This window comes from Gobio gobio, assembly GCF_949357685.1.
Source record: "Gobio gobio genome assembly, chromosome: 15".
NCBI classification, from domain to species: Eukaryota; Metazoa; Chordata; class Actinopteri; order Cypriniformes; family Gobionidae; genus Gobio; species Gobio gobio.
In genome coordinates, this window is record NC_137108.1 from 18418031 (window position 1) to 18442340 (window position 24310).

A 24310-nucleotide genomic window follows, 5' to 3' on the forward strand; every position below is an offset into this window, starting at 1 on the left:
AACTTTTTTTTTTTTTGAGTGGTTGAAGACCTGCGTTGACGCTTTCAAGTATTAAAATGGTGAGAAATATAGTGGTACATTTTCTGAATCTGTATTCTGTGATTATGAATAGATTGGCTGATTAAAATGAACTAATGAAACAGTGGATAATTGGTTCTTTTGTAGTAGATGTCCTTAAGTGTATTTACTGTAAAATGTATTTATTACACACATTCACAGTATACAAGGGTATAAATACACAGGGGTATAAATACACAACCTCCTGAAACACAAACACACACTGGTTTTGTAACAGACTCAAGATAATCCCTGAAAGCCACATTAAGAAATCCTAATCTAATGAACAGAGAGAGAGAGAGAGAGAGAGAGAGAGAGAGAGAGAAGGGGAGGGGAGGGAGGATGAATGAGGGGAAAGGGAGAAGTATGAATGAAGCTCTACACTGGTGTGGTACAATGTACACTCCTAAAAATAAAGGTTCCAAAAGGGTGTTTTTGCAGTGATGCCATAGAAGAACCATTCTGGGTTCCAAAAAGAACCTTTCAGTGAACAGTTCTTAAAATAACCAATCTCTTCTTAATGGGAAAACATATTAATTATCTAAAAAAAACTTTTTTTCACTTTATAGAATACATTTTTGTGGAATGGAAAGGTTCCATGAATGTTAAAGGTTCTTCTTGATGCCAATAAAGAAGCTTTATTTTTAAGAATGCACACATGCACATATACACATTTTTGTCAAGTTGGGAAATGGTGTCTACTGGTTTGTATAAGCTAGTGATATTTCTTTCCCCAAGATTTAATGAAAACACTATTTATTTGTTTTCCACACAATGAATGTTGGCTAGTGCCTGTTATGTACTGTAGGTAATTTCAGGTTTTACTATTCTAGTGGGGACATTTGGCCCCAAAAATGTAGCACGTGACACACAGACACACAGGCATGCGTGCACAGATACACACCTACATTTGCACAAGGAAAGTGAGACTATTGTGTTTTTAACAATAATATCAGAAACACAAAATGCAAAGGCACACGTCTTTAAATCCATTAGTGCTTTAAGTTGAGATATAACGGAAGTAGCGACAGATTTTTTCTTCCATATTGTGACATGCAGTACATTCGAGTGAAACGGATTATTGAAAAGAAAAAACATTTTAGGACGGGAACTTGGTTCTGATTGCAAGCTTGTAAGAAAGAAAGTAATTGTAAAAAAACAGAAGGGTTTATGCAGACTAAATGATTGTAGCATATTTCAAAAAAAGAAACGTTTTGCGTGTGTGTGTGTGTGTGTGTGTGTGTGTGTGTGTGTGTGTGTGTGTGTGCGTCTGTGTGTGTGTGTGTGTGTGTGTGTGTGTGTGTGTTTGTGTTTTCAGTCAAAATGACAGTAAATCTAACCTACTTATTTCTTGGAATCCAGCAATGTGTGTGTGGCTAAGTAATGTGGTCACATCGTCCAGTACCAAGGAACATGAGTGCTCTCCCTCAAAAAGCATGCACACACAAACAACCACACACAGGTGGGAGTAAGTGTACAGGTGGAAGTGAGTGGGAGAAGTTCATAGAGGATACCAACTAATAAAGTGAAACTTTAAGTGAGAGCTGAACTAATGGGCTTACACTTGAAATTGTTATAAGGGTCATTTTTAATCCTAGCTGTAATGCTGCGAGTAAATTTTGTGCTGTAGGTCATTTCATTTTGCTTATATACCAACCACTATGTTGAGCAACTTGAATCTCGAATGACATTTGTTGACAAGATATAGAAGCAACATTAACATCTTGATGAAAGGAACATGCCAGTGCAGGACAGATTGTGCTTTGCCGTTCATGTGCACATTCGTTGTGTCAGCGGTGTCTTAAAACAGTAACAATTATGTCTTATGTAAATTGAGTCTGATTCACTGTGCAATTTATGCATTGCTTATAATGAAATTGTGAATGCAAAATAAAAAGATTTAATTTGATATTGTGGAATTTTAAATAGTTGTCAATGTAGCAATTGGTGCAGCTCGAAAAAAGTTATTTGATCAAAGAACGAAATACATTTTTTTGACAGAATAGCTTTTGTAGCTTTAACAAGGATTAATTATATTTAATTTATACAGTGGAACCCCTTAATAGCCTTGGCCACCAGCGTCATTATTTTCGTCAATTACATTTTTTCACAGATGAAAACAAGACAATAACAAAATAAAATCTATTGACATTTTCGGCATTGAATAAAAACGAAAATGCTAGGGAGGGAATGAGATACAGTCAGAACTGATGTCCTGTGTGTTTGGTAGATGCGCACATTTGAATTGTAGCGCGCTGATATACCCGGCGGGACATGAGTTGGCATGCGCTTGATGTATGTCTCATGAAATGTTCAAAAATGTAAACGTCAGGGAGAATGAGAATTGCAGACATATGGATAGATCTGAATAAGTGTGACAACGCAAAAGAGAACTCTATTCGGTACGGTTTTCTGTGCATACACACCCGAAGCGCACAGCCGCACACACAGAAAGCCAACTCGTACAGCCAGTACCGTCGCAAGGGCTGTGCCAAGTGTGCGACCGCACAGGGCCTTGCACAAAAGTAAAGTGACATCTGACTTGATGATGTAAAGCCAATAGTTAAAGTTCATGTTTTTGTCCTTCAAAATACTATAATATTTAAAAAAAAAACATAGCTAAAAACGCGTATCGTGATGCTTTATTATTCTGCTTGTTAAAAATGTTTTATGCATTAACTTGCAATAGCCTATTTCTCCTTGTGTGAGACTGTGCATGTGACAGTGATTCATGCGCATGCAAGTTATTGCACAACAAGTTCATAGCGCTTTATTCACAGTCCGTTCAAATTCTGGTTTTGGCCGCCTCTGAAATGGGTTAAACCATAGATATTACCTAAGAAGTTCAAGTAAATACGCTATAAATGCGCGCTCATTCAAGGATATGCATTTATTGCATGGCTGGAGAAAGCACGGACGCCTGCATTTCATCTGACGGTACACACAAAAGGGTTTTTATTTAACACTATTAAAGTTAAATAAGCGTAGCCTAACTATTACTCACCTTTCGGAGCATCAGTGAGAGCAATGGCACCGCAGAACGAGCAAAGCCTACTCTATCTCTAGACGTTTTAAGCGTTTTTAAATCTGAAAACTGCAAAAAGCAACAAAATTGTCAGACATCAATTTAGCGCATGTTCACAGAGGAAATACTGTCTGTTTATTTTATTGAATGAGAAATCGCTTCTGATGATTCAGTGAGTGAGAGAGCAGTCCAAACTCATTCAAGTGGATTCAGGCCGTTTTGCAAACGCACGCAAAAATGTGCGCACTGCGCAGTTCAGTTACACAGTTTAACTTCTTGAACCTAATGCTGTTAAACTGAATATATGATTTTTTCCCTTAAATATCCACATAAACAAATTGTTCGTCACTATACACTGTAAAAAAAAAAATTGGGGGAAAATTTTTGGAAATTGATCATTACATATTGGCCCAATAAATGCCTTCCAAATAATTATCCCCATGCAAAAAGATGCATTGTACTAATCATAGCTTAAGGTCTACACTCAAAATTTAAATTGTATATTCACCGAACATATTTAATTGTGCTCAGTCAATCTATGAAGTCGAAGTGAAAAATCCATGTTGGCTGAACAAGTCCTACGTCCGAAAAACGGTATACACATGCGCAAAATGCGCTTGAAGAAAACCGTTCGTGTGGAGATTTCAAATGCGGATCGCGGGAGCGGCAGCGCGAGCGGAGCCGAACCAGCAGGTGCTGAAGACCGACACAGACATTCCCAAGAGAATAGAGACATTCATCTCACAAAGACGTTGGTGAGTATTTAGCACTGAAATTATTCTCCAGAGCTTTGCTTTATGACCCGGTATGAAGTTTAAAAGACATTTTGTAGAATCATGAGTTCATGCATTCATTGGTTTCATGCGTGTGTTCTCGTTTACCTCGTTTACTCTAATGGTAGCCAATAGTTTTATTTTCCTCATGTCTTATATGTCTAAAACAATAGGTAATAAGTAAATTAAGTCATTTGTGTGATATGTGTGCCATGTGACCCGGTGCCGTTAGATTGCATTTGGCGTCGGCCTCTTTCAGGGCTTGAGTTATTGCAACACGTCAAGCTCGTGATTTTCTTATTCATCCATTCATTCGTCTCATCCTCATTATATAATGAAGTAACTTCTGTTCTGTCATTTGCCAGATGTGATGCAGGGGAACTTTGTCATTAATGTTAGTTTCTATTTTTATTTGCAGGTTTTTACCCTATGCAGTGTCGCGTTTTCTTTACCACATTAAGACATCCTGTTATGCAGAAGACTTATTGAATGCATTCAGAGTTTTTCCTTATTAAAAATAAGGTATTTTCACCAAATATCCTGTGTTGGAATTTACTTGTTAATAAAGTAATGTGATAAAATGTCAACCCTGTTGTCTGTGTTCTGTATTTTGCTTAAAATATTTAGGCTATGTTTTTAGTCATTTTTGTCTTTTGGGCAGTGAGAAATAAACTATTGTGACTACAATTTAAAACTTTTAATTGGACCAATATCACAGTTTCACTGTAAAACATTTCTCCAATTCAAAATTTTCTAATGACCAGTCACATCAAAAATTTTTAGTTGGCCAAATTGAATTTCTGTGAATTAAATTTGATCAATTTAATTCACAGAAATTCAATTTGGCCAACTGAAAAATGTAGATGTGATCAGTCACTAGAAAATTTTAAAGGAACTGTATGTAAGAAATGTATTTCAATTAATCATAAAATGGCCCTGATATGTCACTAGACATTAAGAAACCATGTTAATTTCAAATACTTATATCACTGACAACAGTAGACCGGCCAGGATATTGTCATTTAAAAGTGAAGTTGCAGCCCTCAACTGATGTTGATGTTGACATGTTGTGTTTTGGCCTGAAGCGCCACCCTCCACCTGTCTACCAATCACAAAGTCAGTAGTGTTTCGGCATCCGGGTTGCCAGCTCTGCTCTAGTTACCACAGCTGCAGCTACAAACGTTTTGGATAAAAAATATAACTTTACGAAACTTAAAAGACCTCGTTATGAATCAGAAAAACGTTGTGACAATGAAAAAAAAAAACTTGCTGTGTAGGACTCGTCACTTGCCATTGGAAGCTCCTTGTAGCAGCCTACGTTCCTGCTGGATCCTGCAGCCTATCTGGCAACCTCGAGTCAGGGGAGGGGGAGAGGGGATACACCGCTTTACAGTAATTTGAAAGTTATTGCAGTACCAGTTTTGGCCACAATCTTACATACATTTCCTTTAAATTGGAGAGGCCTGACTTTTTTACAGTGTTGGTAAATAAAATTTTTCCATTGGCTCAACATATTATTTCTAATTGAGCCCATGTTAACAGACTGTTGCCACAATGGATAAAATTCAATTCACAGAAATTCAATTTGGCCGATTGAAAAATTTTGATGTGATCGCTCACTAGAAAATTTTGAATTGGAGAGCCCTAACATTTTTTACAGTGTAGCAACAGTAGACCAATAGGCTATACCTCCTGGTCTCGCACTTCACGTTCGCACAGGGCCTCGCACCCCCCTTGTGACGGGCCTGCGTACAGCGTGCGAGTACTGAATTGAGCTCTCTTTTGCGTCTGAATGGACAAATACACACAACATTACGTCATGGTTATGTCTTAAGAGAACGTAAACAGTTCTGAGAATATCGGATGTGCATCAGTGCATTGGATCCGCGCATTCTGTCTGAAAGTGACAGCAGCCTAATAAAGCTAATGCCATCTGTGCCCTTAATATTAATCAAACAACAAAAGAAAATGAGAAAAGCATTCACTGCTCTATAATAGCTTAAATAGTCAGCCCCCTTTTTGAGAATAGACGGGAAAATGCACTATCCAAACTTAAATTCAAGTAATTTGTAATTCAAGAATTCTTTGGAATATATACTTAAGTTAGTAGATTATTGCAAAAAAATTAAAGTATGAAAAAGTTATGGAAGTTTAAATTTACTCTAAAATTACTATAAAATCAAAGCCATGTCTAACCAAGTTGTGTTCCAAATTTGAAGTAAATATCCCCATGAGATTTTGTTTAGGCGTTGTACCAAAAAATAGTCACCGGGTGTCACACATATTCTGTGTTCTCCTGTAACAAAAATTATTCATATCTATCCAAATTTCACTTCTATCACAAAACAGTCACCAAATATGGAACCTTAAGACGCAGACCTTTCCGACAATATGTGTTTTGTCAAGATTAGAAAAGGTTTTGATTATAAAGTAGGTAAAAACTTTTGTAATATGAAACCTGACACTGCCCACTAGGGGAGGAGCCCGCTAAATGAAATTAGAGTACCGTAACACAACTTTCCAATTTAACAGGATGATTTTTGAGTTTGTAAGCTTTCAAATGATACCAAACTAATGATGACTACTAAAATATGTGATATGAAAAAAGGCGAGAAATAAAAAGAGCGGGGTGGTGACAGTTATCATTAATATTAACGGGTTAATAAATCTTTTAGAAATTTTAGAGAAATTCTTAATGAATGCATTAGCATTTAACTAAACCCATTCGATTTTAGTCACCTAAATCTACTGTATTAAGTCAAATAAAATCGTATTATATTTAGTCAACTAAAACTAAAACAATTCAGATGCATTTTAGTGCAAAAATTGGCTGTCACAATGAACACTGTTGGCCACCCCATGTATTAAAGTCTAGTTCTGCAACTGTTTGCACTAGTGTACTATAGTCCAGTTAAAGTGGGCTTTGTGAATGAATGATCAAATAAATAAATGTTTTTAATATATATATATTTTTTTTTTCATACATTTGACCAATGGTAAAATTGGTTGGTGGGCAAAAAAAAAAATCTCCCCACTTTCCACCCTGGTTATCTCTTTCAGAGTTTCACACTGTTCATACTTTACCCTGCATACCCTTTAGCAGACGGTACCTTTGGCCCTTTGGCACAGCTAATGCCCTTCAAACCCTCACCCACCCCATGTGAAATGTTGCTAAACCCAGTTAGAAGTGGCTAAAGGCTGCTAAAGAAGACGTTAATTGGTTAAGTATGGTGTGAGCAGTCTACAATATTAGGTTCTCTTCTGGGCCATGTTATTATGCTAGAATGATATATTTAAAATCATAAAAAAGGTGATTTGAGGTAAAGTGGATTCTAAATGTGTCATGTCAGCCTGACCTTTTCATGTCAGAAATTTAAGCTTCTTTTGATGAGTTTTCCCGTCGGGTCCATCAAAGCTCTTACAGTGGGTGAATCAAAGAAGGGCTTTTTGTCACAAAAACAGCAAAATCGAATAACACGTAATGAAAAAACAGGGAGATTCACCGAGACTGACTGAGACTGGGGGAATATTGAGTATGAAGAGGTGGACATGAAGGTGTCAACCTCAGAGTCTTTTAAGTGGTTTACTGGCTTCTCTTTCGCTCTGACTTTCCCTCTTTCATGCACATCTTACTCTTTATTTCCCTCTCTCTGTCTCACTCACAAAGGATGCGACTGCCAGTAATACGCTCTTTCATCTGTGTTTTTACTGCCAGGAATGTCCACCCGCCCTCCTCCCCCCCGTCCCTCTTGTTCTCGTCCTCTCTTCTCCCAATCCCACCATCTCCCAAAAGGAACTTTTGTGCAAATATTAATCTGATACAGCAGTCTTTAAAAGCTATATCAGAGATCAAAATCTCACATTTCTTGTCTCAGTGGTGCATTGCAAATTAATGCAACATTTGTCATGCAATGATTATCATAGATGGAATTAATCCTGTAAAGCCTGACATATGAAACAACATAGTCAGAAAAATCTTTTGAAATGCAACAGTTTATTGAACCGTTTGACAAAATCTTTAAAAAGTTTGCTTTTCTGAGTATCATATTTGATGCATGGCTTTTAAGACTCAAATAGTATGATAGTGAGAATATAGAGCTTATACTAAGAGGGAAAAACAACTCGTATGTATTCAGAGGCCCAAACTGAGCAAGAATATTACATTTGTTTCAGTTGCTGATATTTAATGCAGTTGCTAATTTCTGATAGGTTGTAATGTAAATCATTGAGATCTTTATAACCGTATAGCAGACTACTTGCACTAAACACATACAAATATCAGCTGTAACTCGTAATCTTGTATTAATATGCCATAGTAAGATGATATTTACATGCTATAGTTTTATGATCAAAACTGTAGTTTTTATTGTGGGAGAAAAATATAATATAATAAATAAAATAGAAATATAATGCAATGCAATACAATGATGTTTGAGAAATAAACCTTCCTCAAAAGCCTGTATCATATTTGATACTAATTTTAACATGATTTTTAAATGTATTGATAATCAAGTACAATATGTAGTGCATACAGTAATTAGCATGCAAGTGTTTCTGTGTCAGTGTGTTTATGTCACTGTGTCAAGGTATGTCATGATTTGAGGCAAGAAGGAAACTCCTTGCAACTGTTTTTGCAAGAGTGTGGGTCTCGTGTCAGAGTGTGTCTATGAGGGAAAGTGTGAATGTGGCTTGATGTCCTGTGCATTGTATGTGACGTTCGTGAATGCAATTTGAAAATAGCCACTCATTTTTACCTAAATGCCATGTGACTAATAAATCTGGAGCCAGGTAAATTACATAATCGCAATAGCGATTGGCTGATGGCACCACAGAAACACGCATACACAGTCCTTTGCACTATTGACTAACCTGAGCTGTGACGTGAAAGGCAGCAAACAATATTTGATTTCCAATATTCCAATAGTCCATTTCAGGCCAATATGAGAACTAAAACAGATACTGGTAAAATGTCTAAAATAAAATATAAAGACTCACGATCAGTGTTATTTTAGTATCATTTAGATAGTTTTCATTAATATTTTGAAATAGTTTTTATTTTTATATTTTCTGTTTTCATTTTAGGTTTTATTAATTTTGTTTTTTAAATGTCTATATAGCTTTTATACATTTGTATTTCAGTACATCAACTTTAAATGAAAATGAGAAACGTTTTTATTTAAAGTTTAAATATAAATAAATATAAAGAAGTGTTTTTCGTACATTTTCTTTTATTTCAGTTCAAATTTTTCTTATTTCAAGTGACAAAGGTTTTTTATGGTTTTAATTTTGGTTAACTAGAATTCTTACTTATGCAAAAAATGTAAGCTACATAAAGCTATTTTTGAATGGCCATTGATGGAAAAAGATTAGATGCTAACAGACCGTGTTCATTTGGTATTAACGGACTAAGTGAATTTCCTGTTATTACATATTGGAAAAAAAAAAAACCAAGAATGACTTTTTCTGCCTTACTTTTCTTGTCTTTCTTACTTCTACGGTCTAAGAAAAGTCCATAAAAATAGGGACCATGAAGGAATTTCCCACAGGTGGTTTACCTGTATTTTTACACATTGCATTGTGTTGTGTTTCACGATTAAACGAAATGTACATAAACTGAACAGATAATATCCAGGCAGAACGGTTCCTTCACCACAGCGGCCTCTCTCAACTCAACTCAAGGCCTGCAATCTAAAAAATTATCTCTTCCTAAGTTCTTTGCATGTGTTTTCTGTCCTTTTGTGTTTAAAATTACTCTAATACCTACATGTTCACTTGCACACACAGACTCCAAATAACAAGAAATATCTCCATATAGACAAAAAGCTTCTCATTCTCTGAAACCACATGCTGATAAAGACACATTTTCTCTTTTTCTCTCCTGTGCTATCTGTTCACCTAAACCACATGCTGATACAGACAAAAAGCCTTCATGTTCCTCGTCTCTGCTCCGAGAAACTGATGAAAAATATACCAAAGAAGAAGAAAAAAAAAGACAAGAATTGTCCTAGATTCTGTATGAGAATTATCCCAATCTAATGAGTTGAACACTATTAAACAATGACAAATTTGAGATAGAAATCATATTTCTTAAGTGAATAAAAATTAGATTAAACATTACAAACTATTAGCAGTCATAAAGCCCATTGGTACTTACCACAGCTGAAGATCAGCGTAAAGCATTGACTTATCCATACATATTCAACAAATATATTTTTTTAAAAACTGATCAGTTTGAACAAAGTAAATTTACCTGTTTGAATACACAATGCCTGTGAGAGATCTCTCAGATCACACAGCTTTCCAGAAATGCAGATACTATCTCACCTATATATATGTATATGACTGTAAGAAAGATGTAAGCTGTGATATGTCGTAAATGATTATCTTTGATGTACCACTGATAAGAGGGCAATTACATAAAACTATACCGCAACTTCAGTATTTAGGTCTGAAAATGCCACTGGAAATGGTGCAGGTCCTCCTACTGCAAATTTTAAATGACAAAGTACACTTAATAAATAAACATAATACTTTTTAAAGTTTACTTTTTGTTTCAAAATTGTATACATATCTCTTTAGCGTAAAAACAATTAACTTGCAATGTTAACATATGAAATAATACAAAAGAAACATAAAAAATAAGATGTTTTTGATAAAATTACAAGAATGATATCTGACAGGGAAGGAACACATCTCCTCAGCATAATCGTTGGTGCCAGTCGCAAATATTAAACAAACATGTTTAATAAAATCTTTTTGAGGATGACTGGCAACAGCTGGTTCTTAAATTCGAAGACTAATCTTTAGACACAGCACACTGCACGATTTCAAACACTGACGGAACGCAACTCGGCGCGTTTGGCCATGATCAGTCGTAAGTATCAAATTACATTCATAATCGGCCTTACAGTCCTTAAGTGTGTCCCCGGCTTTAGAGAAAGAGCAAGACAAGCGAGAAAGAGCTATCGCCTTTCTGAATGGGTATGACGGTTGGATTCATGATGCTCCATTTTTACTGTTCCAGTAAACAGTAAAACAAATTATGATGACATGTTATTTTAATTGTATCTAAATTCCATAGCTGTATGCAAACAAAAAATCTCAGGACAACAAAGGTCTAACGAAATGTTTAATGAGGACAAAGAAAGCCGAAAAATGTACACAGAATCCCCAAAAACCTTAAAGATGGTCGGTCGATTTAAGTCCACCTAGTATAAGTAGCGGTTCTGTCTGTGCTTCTCTTGAAACCTCCATCACAGCATTCTGCACTGTAAACTAGTGAAAAACCTCAAGGTTCCACTAACGGAAATCCTCGAGTTGAACAGAGGAGTGCTGTGACAGGACAAAAAAAAAAGTCACCAAGAGAAAGAATGAAAGAAAGAAAGAAAGAAAGAGAGAGAACCTGGAAACATCAAGAGCCTATGGCTTTCAAAGAAATATATAGACATTTTTATATAGGAGTTTTATATTTTATATAGGAGTTTTGCATTTATCTAATGCTAGTATTTGCTAACAGAGTGGTGTAAAAAAGAAAAAAAATTATAATCACGAACATTTTTTGTTTATTATTTGGATTAGTAGTTTTCCACTATATATGAATTATATATGTATTATTTATATAAAAGATGTCCACACTTAAGGTAATATCAAACACATTTTCTGTTTCTAAAATAAAACATGAATTAGTAATAAAAGAGTGAGCTGTATAAAACAAATAAACAAAGCAGCACAGCCACAAAACATCTTTTGCCACAGGAAAGTGCCAAAAGATAAGATGAAATAAGCAGAGTTAGATAAGACACTTGTGCTTATCATGATGATTTAGTCACACACACCTACACAGTCACACGCACACTCACAAGAATGCACACATACACACATCCACTCACACACACACACACACACGCGCATACGCATGCACACACAACACACACACACACACACACACACACACACACACACACACACACACACACACACACACACACACACACACACACACACACACACACACACACACACACACACACACACACATTGGTGCACCTATCATTATGAGGACATTCCATAGGCATAATGGTTTTTATACTTTACACACATACACACGCATGCACTCATACACTCTCACACACACATGCACTCATACACTCTTACACACAAACACACAACCACACACGCGGGTGCACCTATCAATATGAGTACAATTAAGGACTTTACAAACTATACATTCTATCCCCCTAAACTAACCCTAAACCTACCCATCACACAAAACTTTCTGCATTTTTATTAAAACATTGTTTAGGACTCAGGAAATGTTGTAATACAGGTGTAATACACATGTCATTATACAAATTTGTGTCCTCATAAATCATGTAATAATAATAATAATTTGTTATATTTACATAGCGCTTTTCTAGGCACTTAAAGCGCTTTATATTGAACACACACACACAGACACACATACTTATATATTATTTTCCTTGTATAAATTAATAATAAGTCTACAGATGATTTTAGGACCCGAAGGCACTGGATTGTTTTTTAAATCAGTCTAAATGGAAAAGCTTTGTGAATTCAGGGGGAGAGAATATCTCTTTGATTTTCAAGGTTTTGGTGCCTGAATGTACAAGTCATGATTTCAGTGCCTTTGAAGATTTGAAGACATTTAAGAACAAGAGTGAAAAAAGGTGTGAAACTCACCCCCCCACACACACGGTAGATTTATACTTATATCAATGTGCGGATGTGCTCATATATCGACTTTCCTTCTCATAACATTCAGTTGCATAAGCGTTTGGTCTATATGAAAACGGATCCGATTTTTTATTTTTATTTATGATTCCTAAACAGAAACAAGTCAACTCTTAAACTTTTGAATTGATTTGTTCATCTTGACTGATGCACCGTTTTACTTGGTAAAACACCCAAAATGTAGGTGATGGAAAATAGCATTCAAACAAAAGCTCTGCACGCACACCTGTGCGCATACACATACGCACAAATGTGTGTGCCGATACACACACACAGGGACTGAACGGGTGACCACAGCGCAGAAAAGTCTTGCAGCTGGTGAAGCGTTCATTGGCAGTATATTCAAAAAGTATGTGTGTGTATGCAGTGAAAATCTAGTGCAATGTTGCAAAATGCCTCACGGTGCATGTTTTCTTAATGTGTGTATAAAACCAAAAGGTGCATTTGATAAAATCCACAAATTTTCTTTCCGGTTTCGTTCATCGGATGTAGAGCAGAACAGCTATCCCGGAAGGTCTTTCTGCTCATACCTTCCTCTCTGAATCAATGCGACTGAAGTGCTGCTTCTCTCTGTCTACTACGGGATAAAACCCAGGAACTTTCAGACCTTTTTATGCAGCAGAACAACAGTAAACTAGCCACAATAAGTACAGATAACCTCTGATTCTGTTCTTAAATAATGTTAATCTGAATGGCATTACAATCTTTTAACATTAGTTTTTAGTAAAATAAAAAAAAGTAAAATAAGGGAATAAAAAATTACAACTAAGGACGGTCTTCACAAGTCTTAAAGGGATAGTTCACCCAAAAATTTTAATTGTCATCATTTTCTCAAGCTGTTCCAAACCTAGTTTCTTTCTTCTGCTGAACACAAAAGAAGATATTTTGAAGAATATGGGTAATCAAACAGTTGACGGAATCCCATTGATTTTCATAGTATTCTTTTCCCATACTATGTAAGTCAATGGGATCCCGTCAACTGTTTGATTACCTTCATTCTTCAAAATATCTTCTTTTGTGTTCAGCAGAAGAAAGAATGGTTTGGAACTACATTACAGTTAACAGTACGTAATTTCTCAGACATTCCATGACCCGACATGTGGCGATTCAAAGTGTTCAATCCATGAAAACAAGGTCCTACAAGGTAACACACTGATCCGACAAAACCCCAAGAGTGTGTTGCCGTCGGTCGGTACAAAACTTGTGCGCACGCTTGCAGTTTGGACATGCATACTTATTCCTTAGAGTTACTATTTTGCACATTTTAAAATAATAGTAAAGCCATTAGAATGATGAATTAATGTATGGGAATTATGCAGTGACTAAAAAAAACGTTCTAGCTTCTTGCCTAGATTACAGCTTCGCACACTGTTCATTCTCTAACTAACTTCATAATGTTTTTACAACAGTATCTGTTTTGCTATTAAAATGAAAAATTCAAATTGTAAAGAAAGCATTTTAAATCTGTCTACACTATCAGTAAAAAGCTGGGCAGCACTTTATTTTACAGTCCTGTATTATAGATATTACAATAACTATATACTAACCCTGAACCTACACCTAAACCTAACTATAACCCATGTAGTTACCTTATATTATAAGTACTTTCTTGGGTAAGTGCACGTACTGTGAAATAAATTGCACAAAGCTGTCATTGGGGCAGTACCCTTTCAAATGGTAAACCCTTAAAGAGTAAATATCAGTACCTTAAAGAAGAATCTTTTGAAAGGGCACCGCGCCAGTGACAGCTTATGTAGCTTTTTTTCTGAGAGTGTATTTCTCCAACAATTAAGCAGAAACATAATGTATGTGAGCCTAAAAACTGGTAGAGTACGCATACCGGTATACACAATAGAAAACCAATTTTTAAATGACAATCAATGCAAGAGGTGAGTTATAAACCACTCTCAGTTGTGGTTGGAATCTCGAATTCTTTTACAGTGTCTTAACAACATCGACAATCACTCAAAAAACAGCCTTCAGCAGGGTTCTGGACTACAGCGAGAGCTTCAGTGCAAACCTGCGTCAGATAATGCAAGTTGATAAGATCCAGCACAGCTGACTTCAGCAGGTCCTACTTGAATTGTAGCAATTTTGATGTGCAGATATTTAACCACATACGAGATGTGGGCTGCTATGGAAAATTCAGTTTTAGGGGACTGTACAAAAATGCTTGCTTGAGAGTCATTTCTGAACGATGTCCACAACCACAAGCCTCACAAACGAACGTCATCTGATACTTTTGGGGTCCTCCATTTTGTCCGTGTGGGTTTCAGGATAAAGTAAACAAAAATAGAGGCAGAATTAACGATCGACTTTATCATTTTAGCAGTTACTTCTCGTGGGGCCTTGTAACAAAGATGACTGAGAGAGGATGTTGTAATCAGACTGTTTCTGAAAGCGAGATCTTATCTTGCAGTGCTCGTTTCATTAAGGAGATAATCAGCACATTAAACCCTTTATCTGTAGGCCAGGCTCTTCATCATATCTACAGCTGTGGTTCTAATCATAACAGCCACAAATCACAAGATAAACTAATAATCAATTGATCTGCCCATTAAACAATATTGTGGCTTCTCCTGCTAGGTTTTTGACTAACTGATTACCTATCAAGAATAACTGTCCCTGCCTCTATCATCAATTTCTTGGATCGCATAAATGTAAAGTTCATTTTTGTCCTAAATCATTTGAAAAGAAATTCTTATCTTTCTTGAAAAGCATTTATAAATTTGTGGTTCTTGACAGTTTCTCTTAATTGAGCGACCGGCAAGAGTTATTAGTTGTTTTTTCGTATGCTAGAAATGTTCTGTTATTTCAAATGTCACTTATAATTAAGGACTTTGTTCCCATTACAGTACAGAATTAAATCTATTTATCAATCTATCAATTTCCAAAATGATAATTCAGTTTTTGTGTCAAACCAGAATTAAGATTAAACTGAAATGAGAGTAAAATGATGTGCTTTGGGCTCAAAGGCAAATTGTGGAAATGGTGTGGCATACGTGATGTTGAATGTGTGAAAATCCCTATTACTAAACTCAGTGAAAAAGTGTAGAGTCACACACCCACGCTGGACTACTTCACACACACACACACACACACACACACACACACACACACACACACACACACACACACACACACACACACACACACACACACACACACACACACACACACACACACACACACGCATACACGCACACACACCAGTCTATAAGCTACTGTTAAAGCCATTAATTACATAAGATGAAGCAAACAAAAAGCAAGTATGGAAAAAAATGAAGAATGAAAGAGGCTGCATGGAAAAATTCTATGAATTAGTAAAAAGTGAATGAAAGTTTTCCTGCACAAGCATTATATAAAGTCAATAAGATTACTTTAAGCACATTTTAAACCACATGCACACTTAAAAAACACTGATTATTATATCTTTAATTTGGAAGTCAGTCAGGTCATACTTCAACACCAAAGACATTTTCATTTACAAATCAAAATCCTGATCTCAAAATCAAAGCACATCAGACCCACACAGCCTTATGTATTCCTGGCAAATCCTGCATATCATCCCAATCCATCCTTCAAGGTGTCCATGATGAGGATCATCCATCTCTGACTCAAGTGGTTCAAGAGCAAACCAAAGTCTTGGACTTTTCGTCTACCTGCTAATATGGCGGAGCGAGTCTCGTACAACTACAAACAACAAAGCGAAACTTCTAAAAAGGTCAGTCTCGAAGCAAAGGATATATAATCACTTTGTCCTAAACTAGCAAAACGAAAGAGCTATATAGGCGCAAAGTGTTTCAAAACCTGTCCTTTGCGATATAAGCAGCATTAGCAAAAAATGAAAACTATTGCGCACAAAGATACGAGGATGAGTCCAATGTGATGTAAACAAGCATTTGTCACACACCCACACAAACATACAAAGCAAAAATACATACTTACTAGGCCAGACACAAAACACAAATGCCTACCTCGCATCATCTTCACAGCATGTGTGAACTGCTGTCTTTTTCTCGTGAAGATACGTCTAAATCACTCAATATTGTTGACAGCTCTGTCTCACACTGTTAATCAAACTTCTGAACAGGTGATGCTGTCACGCTGTGGGAGACGACAGAGTTTAGGTGGTTTTCTGTCAGTATGTGACAGAGAGGGAGATCATTTGTGTGTGTTTCTAACTGAGAGTGACAAAGAGGGCCTGTCCCTTTCAAACTGTAGATATGTACACCCCTCTCTCTCTCTCTCTCTCTCTCTCGCTTGCTCGCCCATGGTGTGTCTACTAAAGTGCTGTTTCTCTGTCCGTCAATAGGTGGACTCTACTTTCTCTTTCTCTTTCTATTTCAGCGTTGAGCAGTTCACCTCTCTAAGCTTATCTGCAGTGCATCATTCTGGAATCCTGTATTCCTCACTCTATCCCTCTCATCTTCCACGCCACACAGTAAAAAAACTTTTTAGTGACCATGAAACCAAAATGTTTTTTTAAATGGAATATTGCAGTATTTATTATAAATTATCATATTTTGTTTTTTAAATTCATCTGCCCTCGTAATCTTTAATCAAATTAACTTCTCCTCCCGCAACATCTCTTCTCTGAGATGAAGTGTTTACTGGTGCGTGGGTGGGGCGACCTGTCACTCACATGAGATCGACCAATAGCAAACCAGGGCTCTACGCTAAATTGTTTCTTGAGGAGCACTTGTGCTCCTAATTAAAAAAAAATTAGGAGCACAGTCAAAAATTTAGGAGCACTTTCTGATCAATAACATTCCAATTATAACTTTCCCATTACAGGATGATCTTTGTCCCTTTAAATTAATGTCCAGGGGCATTTTTAACATTATAAGAGCAATGTTTTCTAATCTTATTAAATGTATGCATTTTCTAATCTTATTAAATGTATGCATCATCTTTTGTCAATTTCTTCAATTAAAATAGAAAAGTTGTTTTTAAAATGTTAATTTAAACAATAAATTCAGTTAGAGCAATAAGACACAACCAGACTGTTACCAATCTAATTAAATCAGCATCGAAAGATCAATCTTTCCCTGTAGAAGTGACATAGCAGCTCTATCTGAAGTGGTGTTTAGACACATTTACATAGATTTAATGCAGCTCATGGGTAAATAATGTTGTATGAATGTTTTAAATATATGTTTTGAATTTAGAAATAGGCTATGTACAAGTTAAACTTAAACTTAGTTAAAAGTTTGATATTTTAAATAAAAAGTCCATGCAAAGTATAAATATGAAAATAAAACAGCCAGTAGGTGGCGTCAAGTCTATGTGGGAGTCATTCATTCAATCGTTCAAAAGCAAATTCATTCGAATCGAATCGCTTGGAGATGCGCAACAGTTCTTATATAGTGACTTATATAGTGATGACGATTTCAAAACAAGGCATCATGAAGCTTCGAAGCGTTATAATTCAGCGAGCCGATTCATGATACGGATCGCGTGTCAAACCGCCAAACTGCTGAAATTTGGCGATTCAAACCGCTGAATCGACTCGCTGATTCATAACGCTTCGAAGCTTCATGATGCCTTGTTTTGAAATCGTCATCACTATACAAGTCGTTATATAGGGTTTTTTTGCGCACAAAAACTATTATCGCCGATTCATAAAGTTATTTTAGAACCACTGTAGTGAGATGGACTTTGTAACGACGTCTTTAGTACCTTTTAAGGGTCTTGAGAGTGAACCGTGCCATTAAGCCAATGGAGGCCTTTCAGAGCCATCAGATTTCAACTAAAATATCTTCATTTCTGTTCCGAAGATGAACGGAGGTCTGACGGGTGTCGAACGACATGAGGGTGAGTAATTAATGACAGAATTTTCATTTTTGGGTGAACTAACCCTTTAAATCAAAAACTCATACAGGGGCGTTTTTAAATTATTTTTTATTAATTCATTTTTGGTGGCATTTTTGCCCCAAGCCCCTGTTAATTTCCGACCTGGTTTGTGATAATCCAAATGTGGAATTTCTAGTTAATTTTGGCTGCAAAGAAACATCAGCGCGAGGCGTCTGGTAAGTGCCCATGGCCGCGTCTCACCCGTTTCACCCATAGACCGTGGTTTCACCTTGTAAACAATCTGTGAAGTGTAGTTCGTCGCACACGTTTTTTTGCACATGCTCTGCTGACAGAAGGCATGAAAAGCAGTTGATTGCAGTACGAAACGTAACAGTTGCTCAGTCAGTCAGTGTTGATGCACTTTGGCAGTTGTAGTTTTTATTCCGATTGTATTATACATATTCATGAGAAAAGATTGGGTCACTCGCACCGGTGGGCCTAAATATTTTTTCGCAGTCGCACGCAGTAATTTTCAGAAAAATGTTAAAATGGTCGCTATGTAGAGCCCTGCAAACCACCACCACCCAATAAATTCCCGTTCTATAACCGTTTCACTAGGATATACGTCACAATAGGGAAGAACAGACTATCACAACTTCCGTTTCATGCCGACTTTAATTTTGTCAACTCAAATACATTGGCAAAATCAATTGGATAAACAAAGTAAATGAAGTTTAGTTTACTAAAATCAAAAAAATATGTTTTACAGTGGCGGACACACAACTATAAACTCCTAGTTATCATCATACGGTACCGCAATAAATTCCCTTTTTTGGTTTGTGTTTCATTGGTAGCACTATAGTATGGGGAACACATGTTCATTATGACTTTTGCCTCAATAAACTCCTAATTTACTGCTTATTAATAGTTAGTAAGCGTTTAAGTTTAGGTATTGGGTAGGATTAAGGGATGTAGAATAAGTTCATGCAGAATAAGGCATTAATATGTGCTTTATAAGTACTAATAAACAGCCAATATCCTAGTAATATTCATACTAATAAGCAACTAGTAATAGTGAGAGTTAGACCCTAAAATAAAATGTTACCATTTAATTCTTTAGAAAAAAGGTACAACAGCTAGGCCTATTACTCGGACGGTACCCTTTTAAAAGGTACACTTCGGTACCTTTTTTACCCCTTGAGGGTGAATATTAGTATCTTTTGAAAGGGTACCTTTTACTCTTTTTTCTAAGAGTGTTATACTTCGAACGCAGCATTTGAATTGTTAAGTGTTGACTTTTCTTTTGGTTATTATATTTAACAAGGAACTGTTCAGAGAGGATGTGAGGCTGGTCTGATAAGCGGCAGATTGTATTGGTGTAAACAACCTGGTCGTCATGTGATATTGTTGCCGCAGCGTAAGGCAGTGTTGTTGCTTGTCATTATGAATCATGGACCAACCACGCTATGAGTGTTTTCTAATCCTTGTACAGTCATACTCTAATAAACCCAGTACGCACTAATATGATATGAAACACACTCAGTTTTTCCAGGGTTTTCAAACATTTTTATACACAAATTGACTAATAAACAATTATAAAAGACTTTGATAAAATGTTATGGAAGTTTAGTGGATGTTGCCGTGAAGGTCGTATTTAAATGCAACAACAAAACTTTAAAGGAGTTAAAAAAAAGAGCGAAAGACAAAAAGATGAGATACTTACACAATGCTTGTAATCAAACACTAAGGCGGGAAGAGTTTTAAACAGCATCTTTTCACCCAAAATACTCTCAGATCTTATCTCGATTCAGATGGTGCACGCCCATAGCTGCGTGCACCTGTGCGTGTGTGTCTACGGTAGCTTTGCTCACGTTTAAACATACAGCTTTTGTGGCTGAAGTATAAATATACATGGATACAGGTGCATTGTGTGTTTGTGTGTGTGTGTGTGTTCCACAGGTGTAATTATGCACCGCTTTGCTACACTGATACATGGCCCCCTCCCTATAACCACAATGGAGGGGTTCTCTGATATGCAAAAAACAACATGCATAGGGGGTGAAACATGCCACTTCTCAAAGCACGCACACACACACACACACACACACACACACACACACACACACACACACACACACACACACACACACACACACACACACACACACACACACACACACACACACACACACACACACACACACACACACACACACACACACACACACACACACACACACACAGAAACTACTTTTGGGTTGTAGTTTACAACATACTTGCACAGCTTTACAGAGTGAATAGACAGTGTATAACTGATGAATGGTTGAGATTCTCAGTTGTACTTACTCAGATGGGATTTCTTGTTCACTGGATTTCCTAAAGAGGGACACAAAGAATAGCTAGTTAGTGGTCACTTTCCACAAACAGGGTGTAGCATTTTTAAACATTAGAGGCAATAAATATGCATGTTGTAAATATGTTAAATATAGAATCCAACATAATAGTAAAGTAGCATGAAAAGTAACTAGTTACTAAACACATCAAATGTTTGTGCTCCCCCTTGAAATATTGATTTTGGCCTTAGACAAATGGAAATCATTCCACAATGTAAACATTTTGACACCACCTGTTCAAATGATTTGTTGTAAATTCAATTACATTTTTATTTCCTGTTGAGCGGTGTCCTTATTTATCTAAGCTGATGTTGCATTTGTCAAGGACAGCCTTCTACTCCGTTAATCAATTTATTGAAATAAAAAAATGATCAAACTAATATTTTTCTGAAATTTAAACAAAAGAAAAGTTTATCAATAACTACAAACCATTTAATCACAAAATAGACTGGGTTTCAGATTAATTGTAAAAAAAAATAGTGTAAAAAAAATTGACTTATTAATTTAATTATTAATTAAATTTAGTATCATTTATCATTTTTTTTTATAAATTGTTTTACGATTTTTGTGTTTATTTCATGTTTATTACTAGGAAATAACAAATCACATCAGGGTTTTAACCTGTTAAGAGGATTGCAAAAATATATTGAAAAATGAATAGAAATTAAAACAGAGATGTATTTCGTTTATTTAATTTTTAGTTTGAAGTTAAAGAAGTTAATCAATATTTTTGAGCACACATCTTTTCACTAAACATTTGTTGGGGGGAAAACGATACTCGGTTACTTAACGTAACCTCGGTTCTCTCTAGAAGAGGGAACGAGTATTGCGTAAGTTTCCTTACGCATCGGGAAAGTATTCTTTCTTCGAGATTTCTGAAAAACCCAAAATTATCCTTAATTTTGTAACATTGTCAACGCAGTGCGGCAGCCTGGCAGACCATAGCAGGCTATTCCAGCGTGCTATTGGCTGCTCTGCTGGCAACTGCAGCAGCCTATCGGTGAGCCCGCGTGACGTGGCGACCAATGAGGGCGCTTCGCGCCCACCTGGCTTCATTTGCCTACAGGTGGGGCGTGGCCACGTGTATATAAGCGGGGCTCATGGGCTGCGTATTCGGTTTTCGTAGTTCTGAAGCGTAAAAGCCCGCGGGGCGCACGGCAAGGAACGCAATACTAGTTCCCTCTTCTAGAGAGAACCGAGGTTACGTTAAGTAACCGAGTATCGTTCTCTTACGAGAGGTTCTCTCGTATTGTGTAAGTTTCCTTACGCATCGGGAACACATTGTCAACGCCGTGCGCGCCTCGCGTACAGCATATGTATCCCAGGGAACCGGGGACCATCACACTGCTCGGGCAGGGTGGCCGGTAAGGAAAACGGGCCACCACATATACCGACACTTCATTCGAACTGACGGGTGGTTACAACGGGTGGTTACAACACCCTGTCCCATGAATGAGGGAACGGCACCTGCCGGTCTCCTTCAAATTCGCCACACCTTGTCTCATGAATGAAGGAACGGCACCGCCGGTCGCCTTCAAATTCACAATATCTTGTTATATGAGTGAGGTAACGGCACCGCCGGTCACCTTCAAACTCACAACAGCTTGTCTCGTAAATGAGGGAACGGCACCGCCGGTCTCCTTCAAATTCACATAAGCCTAGTACCGAACTTACTACCAGTATGTGAGCTATGTCTGCGCAGAATCACTGGGCAGAACCAACAGCCCTATTGAACTGATAACACTTTCGCCTGTAAGGCAGGAACTTCCAGATTGTAAAATCTCACGAACGTAGACGGGGAGGCCCAGCCTGCCGCCATACAGATATCGTGGATGGAAATCCCTCTGGCCCAAGCCCACGAAGAGGCCATGCCTCTAGTGGAGTGTGCTCTGACACCTAGCGGGCACTGCAGGTGTTTGGAAGCGTAAGCTGCTGCAATCGCGTCCACTATCCACCTGGATAGGGTCTGTTTCGAGGAGGCAAGACCTTTAGTGCGCCCTCCAAACGAAACAAATAGCTGCTTAGAGCGCCTGAAGGCGGCGGAGCGTGTGACGTAAACCCTCAATGCCCTGACAGGGCAGAGGACATTGCCACCGTCCCCCTCATCGGATGCTGGCAGAGCCGAGAGGGAGACAATCTGCGCCCTGAAGGGAGTGCCTATCGCTTTGGGGACATAACCATGCCTCGGCCTAAGAATGACCTTGGAGTCATTCGGGCCGAACTCCATACACGTCGGGCTCACTGAGAGCGCGTGTAGATCCCCCACGCGTTTTACTGAAGCCAGAGCTATCAGGAACGCAGTTTTTAGCGAAAGGAACCTTGGTTCCACAGTCTCGAGCGGTTCAAAGGGATGAGCCTTCAGGGCCTCTAGGACCAAGGCCAGATCCCATATAGGAACCGATGGGGGCCGCGGGGGATTCATCCGTCTGGCTCCTCTGAGGAAACGGATGATGAGCTCGTTCCTTCCTAGCGTGCTACCTAGCGTCGTCTGAGCGAACGCTGCTATAGCCGCCACATACACTTTGAGCGTGGAAGGGGACCTGCCCAGTTCCAAAAGCTCCTGGAGGAAGGAGAGCACCCGCTGGACCCCACATTGCTGTGGGTCCAATCCCTTGGAAACACACCACTCAGTGAACACCGACCACTTACAACTATATAACCGCCTCGTCGAGGGGGCTCTAGAGTGTGAAATCGTGTTCATAACCCCTTCGGGCAGGTCAACGGGTATCCGTTGGTCACCCATACATGCAGAGACCATCGCTCTGGATGGGGATGCCAAACTGACCCTCCTGCTTGAGAGAGGAGGTCTGCTCTCAGCGGAACTGGCCAGGGGGGTGAGTGCGACAGCATCACCAGCTCTGGGTACCAACTCTGGTTCTCCCAGCGCGGCGCTATAAGGAGCACCGGGCGGCGCGTCTCCCTGATTTTCGATATGACCTGGGGCAATAGGGAAATCGGCGGGAAAGCATACAGCGGGAGGCTGGGCCAAGGTTGGGACAGCGCATCCTCGCTTTTGGACAGAAACCTCGGGCAGCGGGCGTTCTCTTTTGTTGCAAAGAGGTCGAGCTCCGCTCTGCCGAATAGAGCCATACCAGCTGGACTGTCTGAGGGTGCAGGGACCATTCTCCTGGGAGAATGAGGCCCCTGGACAGCTTGTCCGGGCCCACATTGAGGTGGCCCGGTACCAGGGATGGAAATTAGCACCCGCCACCAGCCAAATGCGGGTGATTTTGTGTTGTGGCGGGTAGATTCGCTTCACCTACCGGCCACCGTGGCGGGTAAATAAAAATAGCATAGCCGACTGTTTCAGCTGGACGGCGGACACTTTTAGAGGAGTCACACCTTCAAAAAGAAATGTGCCGTTACAAATCAAATTCACAATATGCAGTAAAGTTAATTTGCGCGTGGTTGCGTTAAGCGGCTTTATTGCCATAGCGGCGGAGTCTCGAAAACATGCGCTGGAAACGTGCGCGGTTTTTTAAAGACATATCGAGCTTGCGTCGCATCCACCGTTT

The 24310-nt window shown here is 38.2% G+C and overlaps 1 protein-coding gene across 8 annotated transcripts in view; it reads right to left on the reverse strand.

Annotated features, from left to right (window-relative positions):
- The window catches only part of rorc (RAR-related orphan receptor C), an 89699-nt gene that overhangs the window by 15971 nt on the left and 49418 nt on the right, over positions 1-24310 (reverse strand). For 4 of the 8 annotated variants that reach the window (XM_079837503.1, XM_079837505.1, XM_079837507.1 and 1 more), the window contains exon 2: positions 20749-20778. In XM_079837503.1, coding sequence (XP_079693629.1) covers positions 20749-20778 — 30 coding nt within the window. Of the gene's footprint in view, positions 1-16583; positions 16808-20748; positions 20779-24310 lie in introns of those variants that run through there. The other 4 variants (XM_079837510.1, XM_079837508.1, XM_079837509.1 and 1 more) reach the window with 1 other exon arrangement.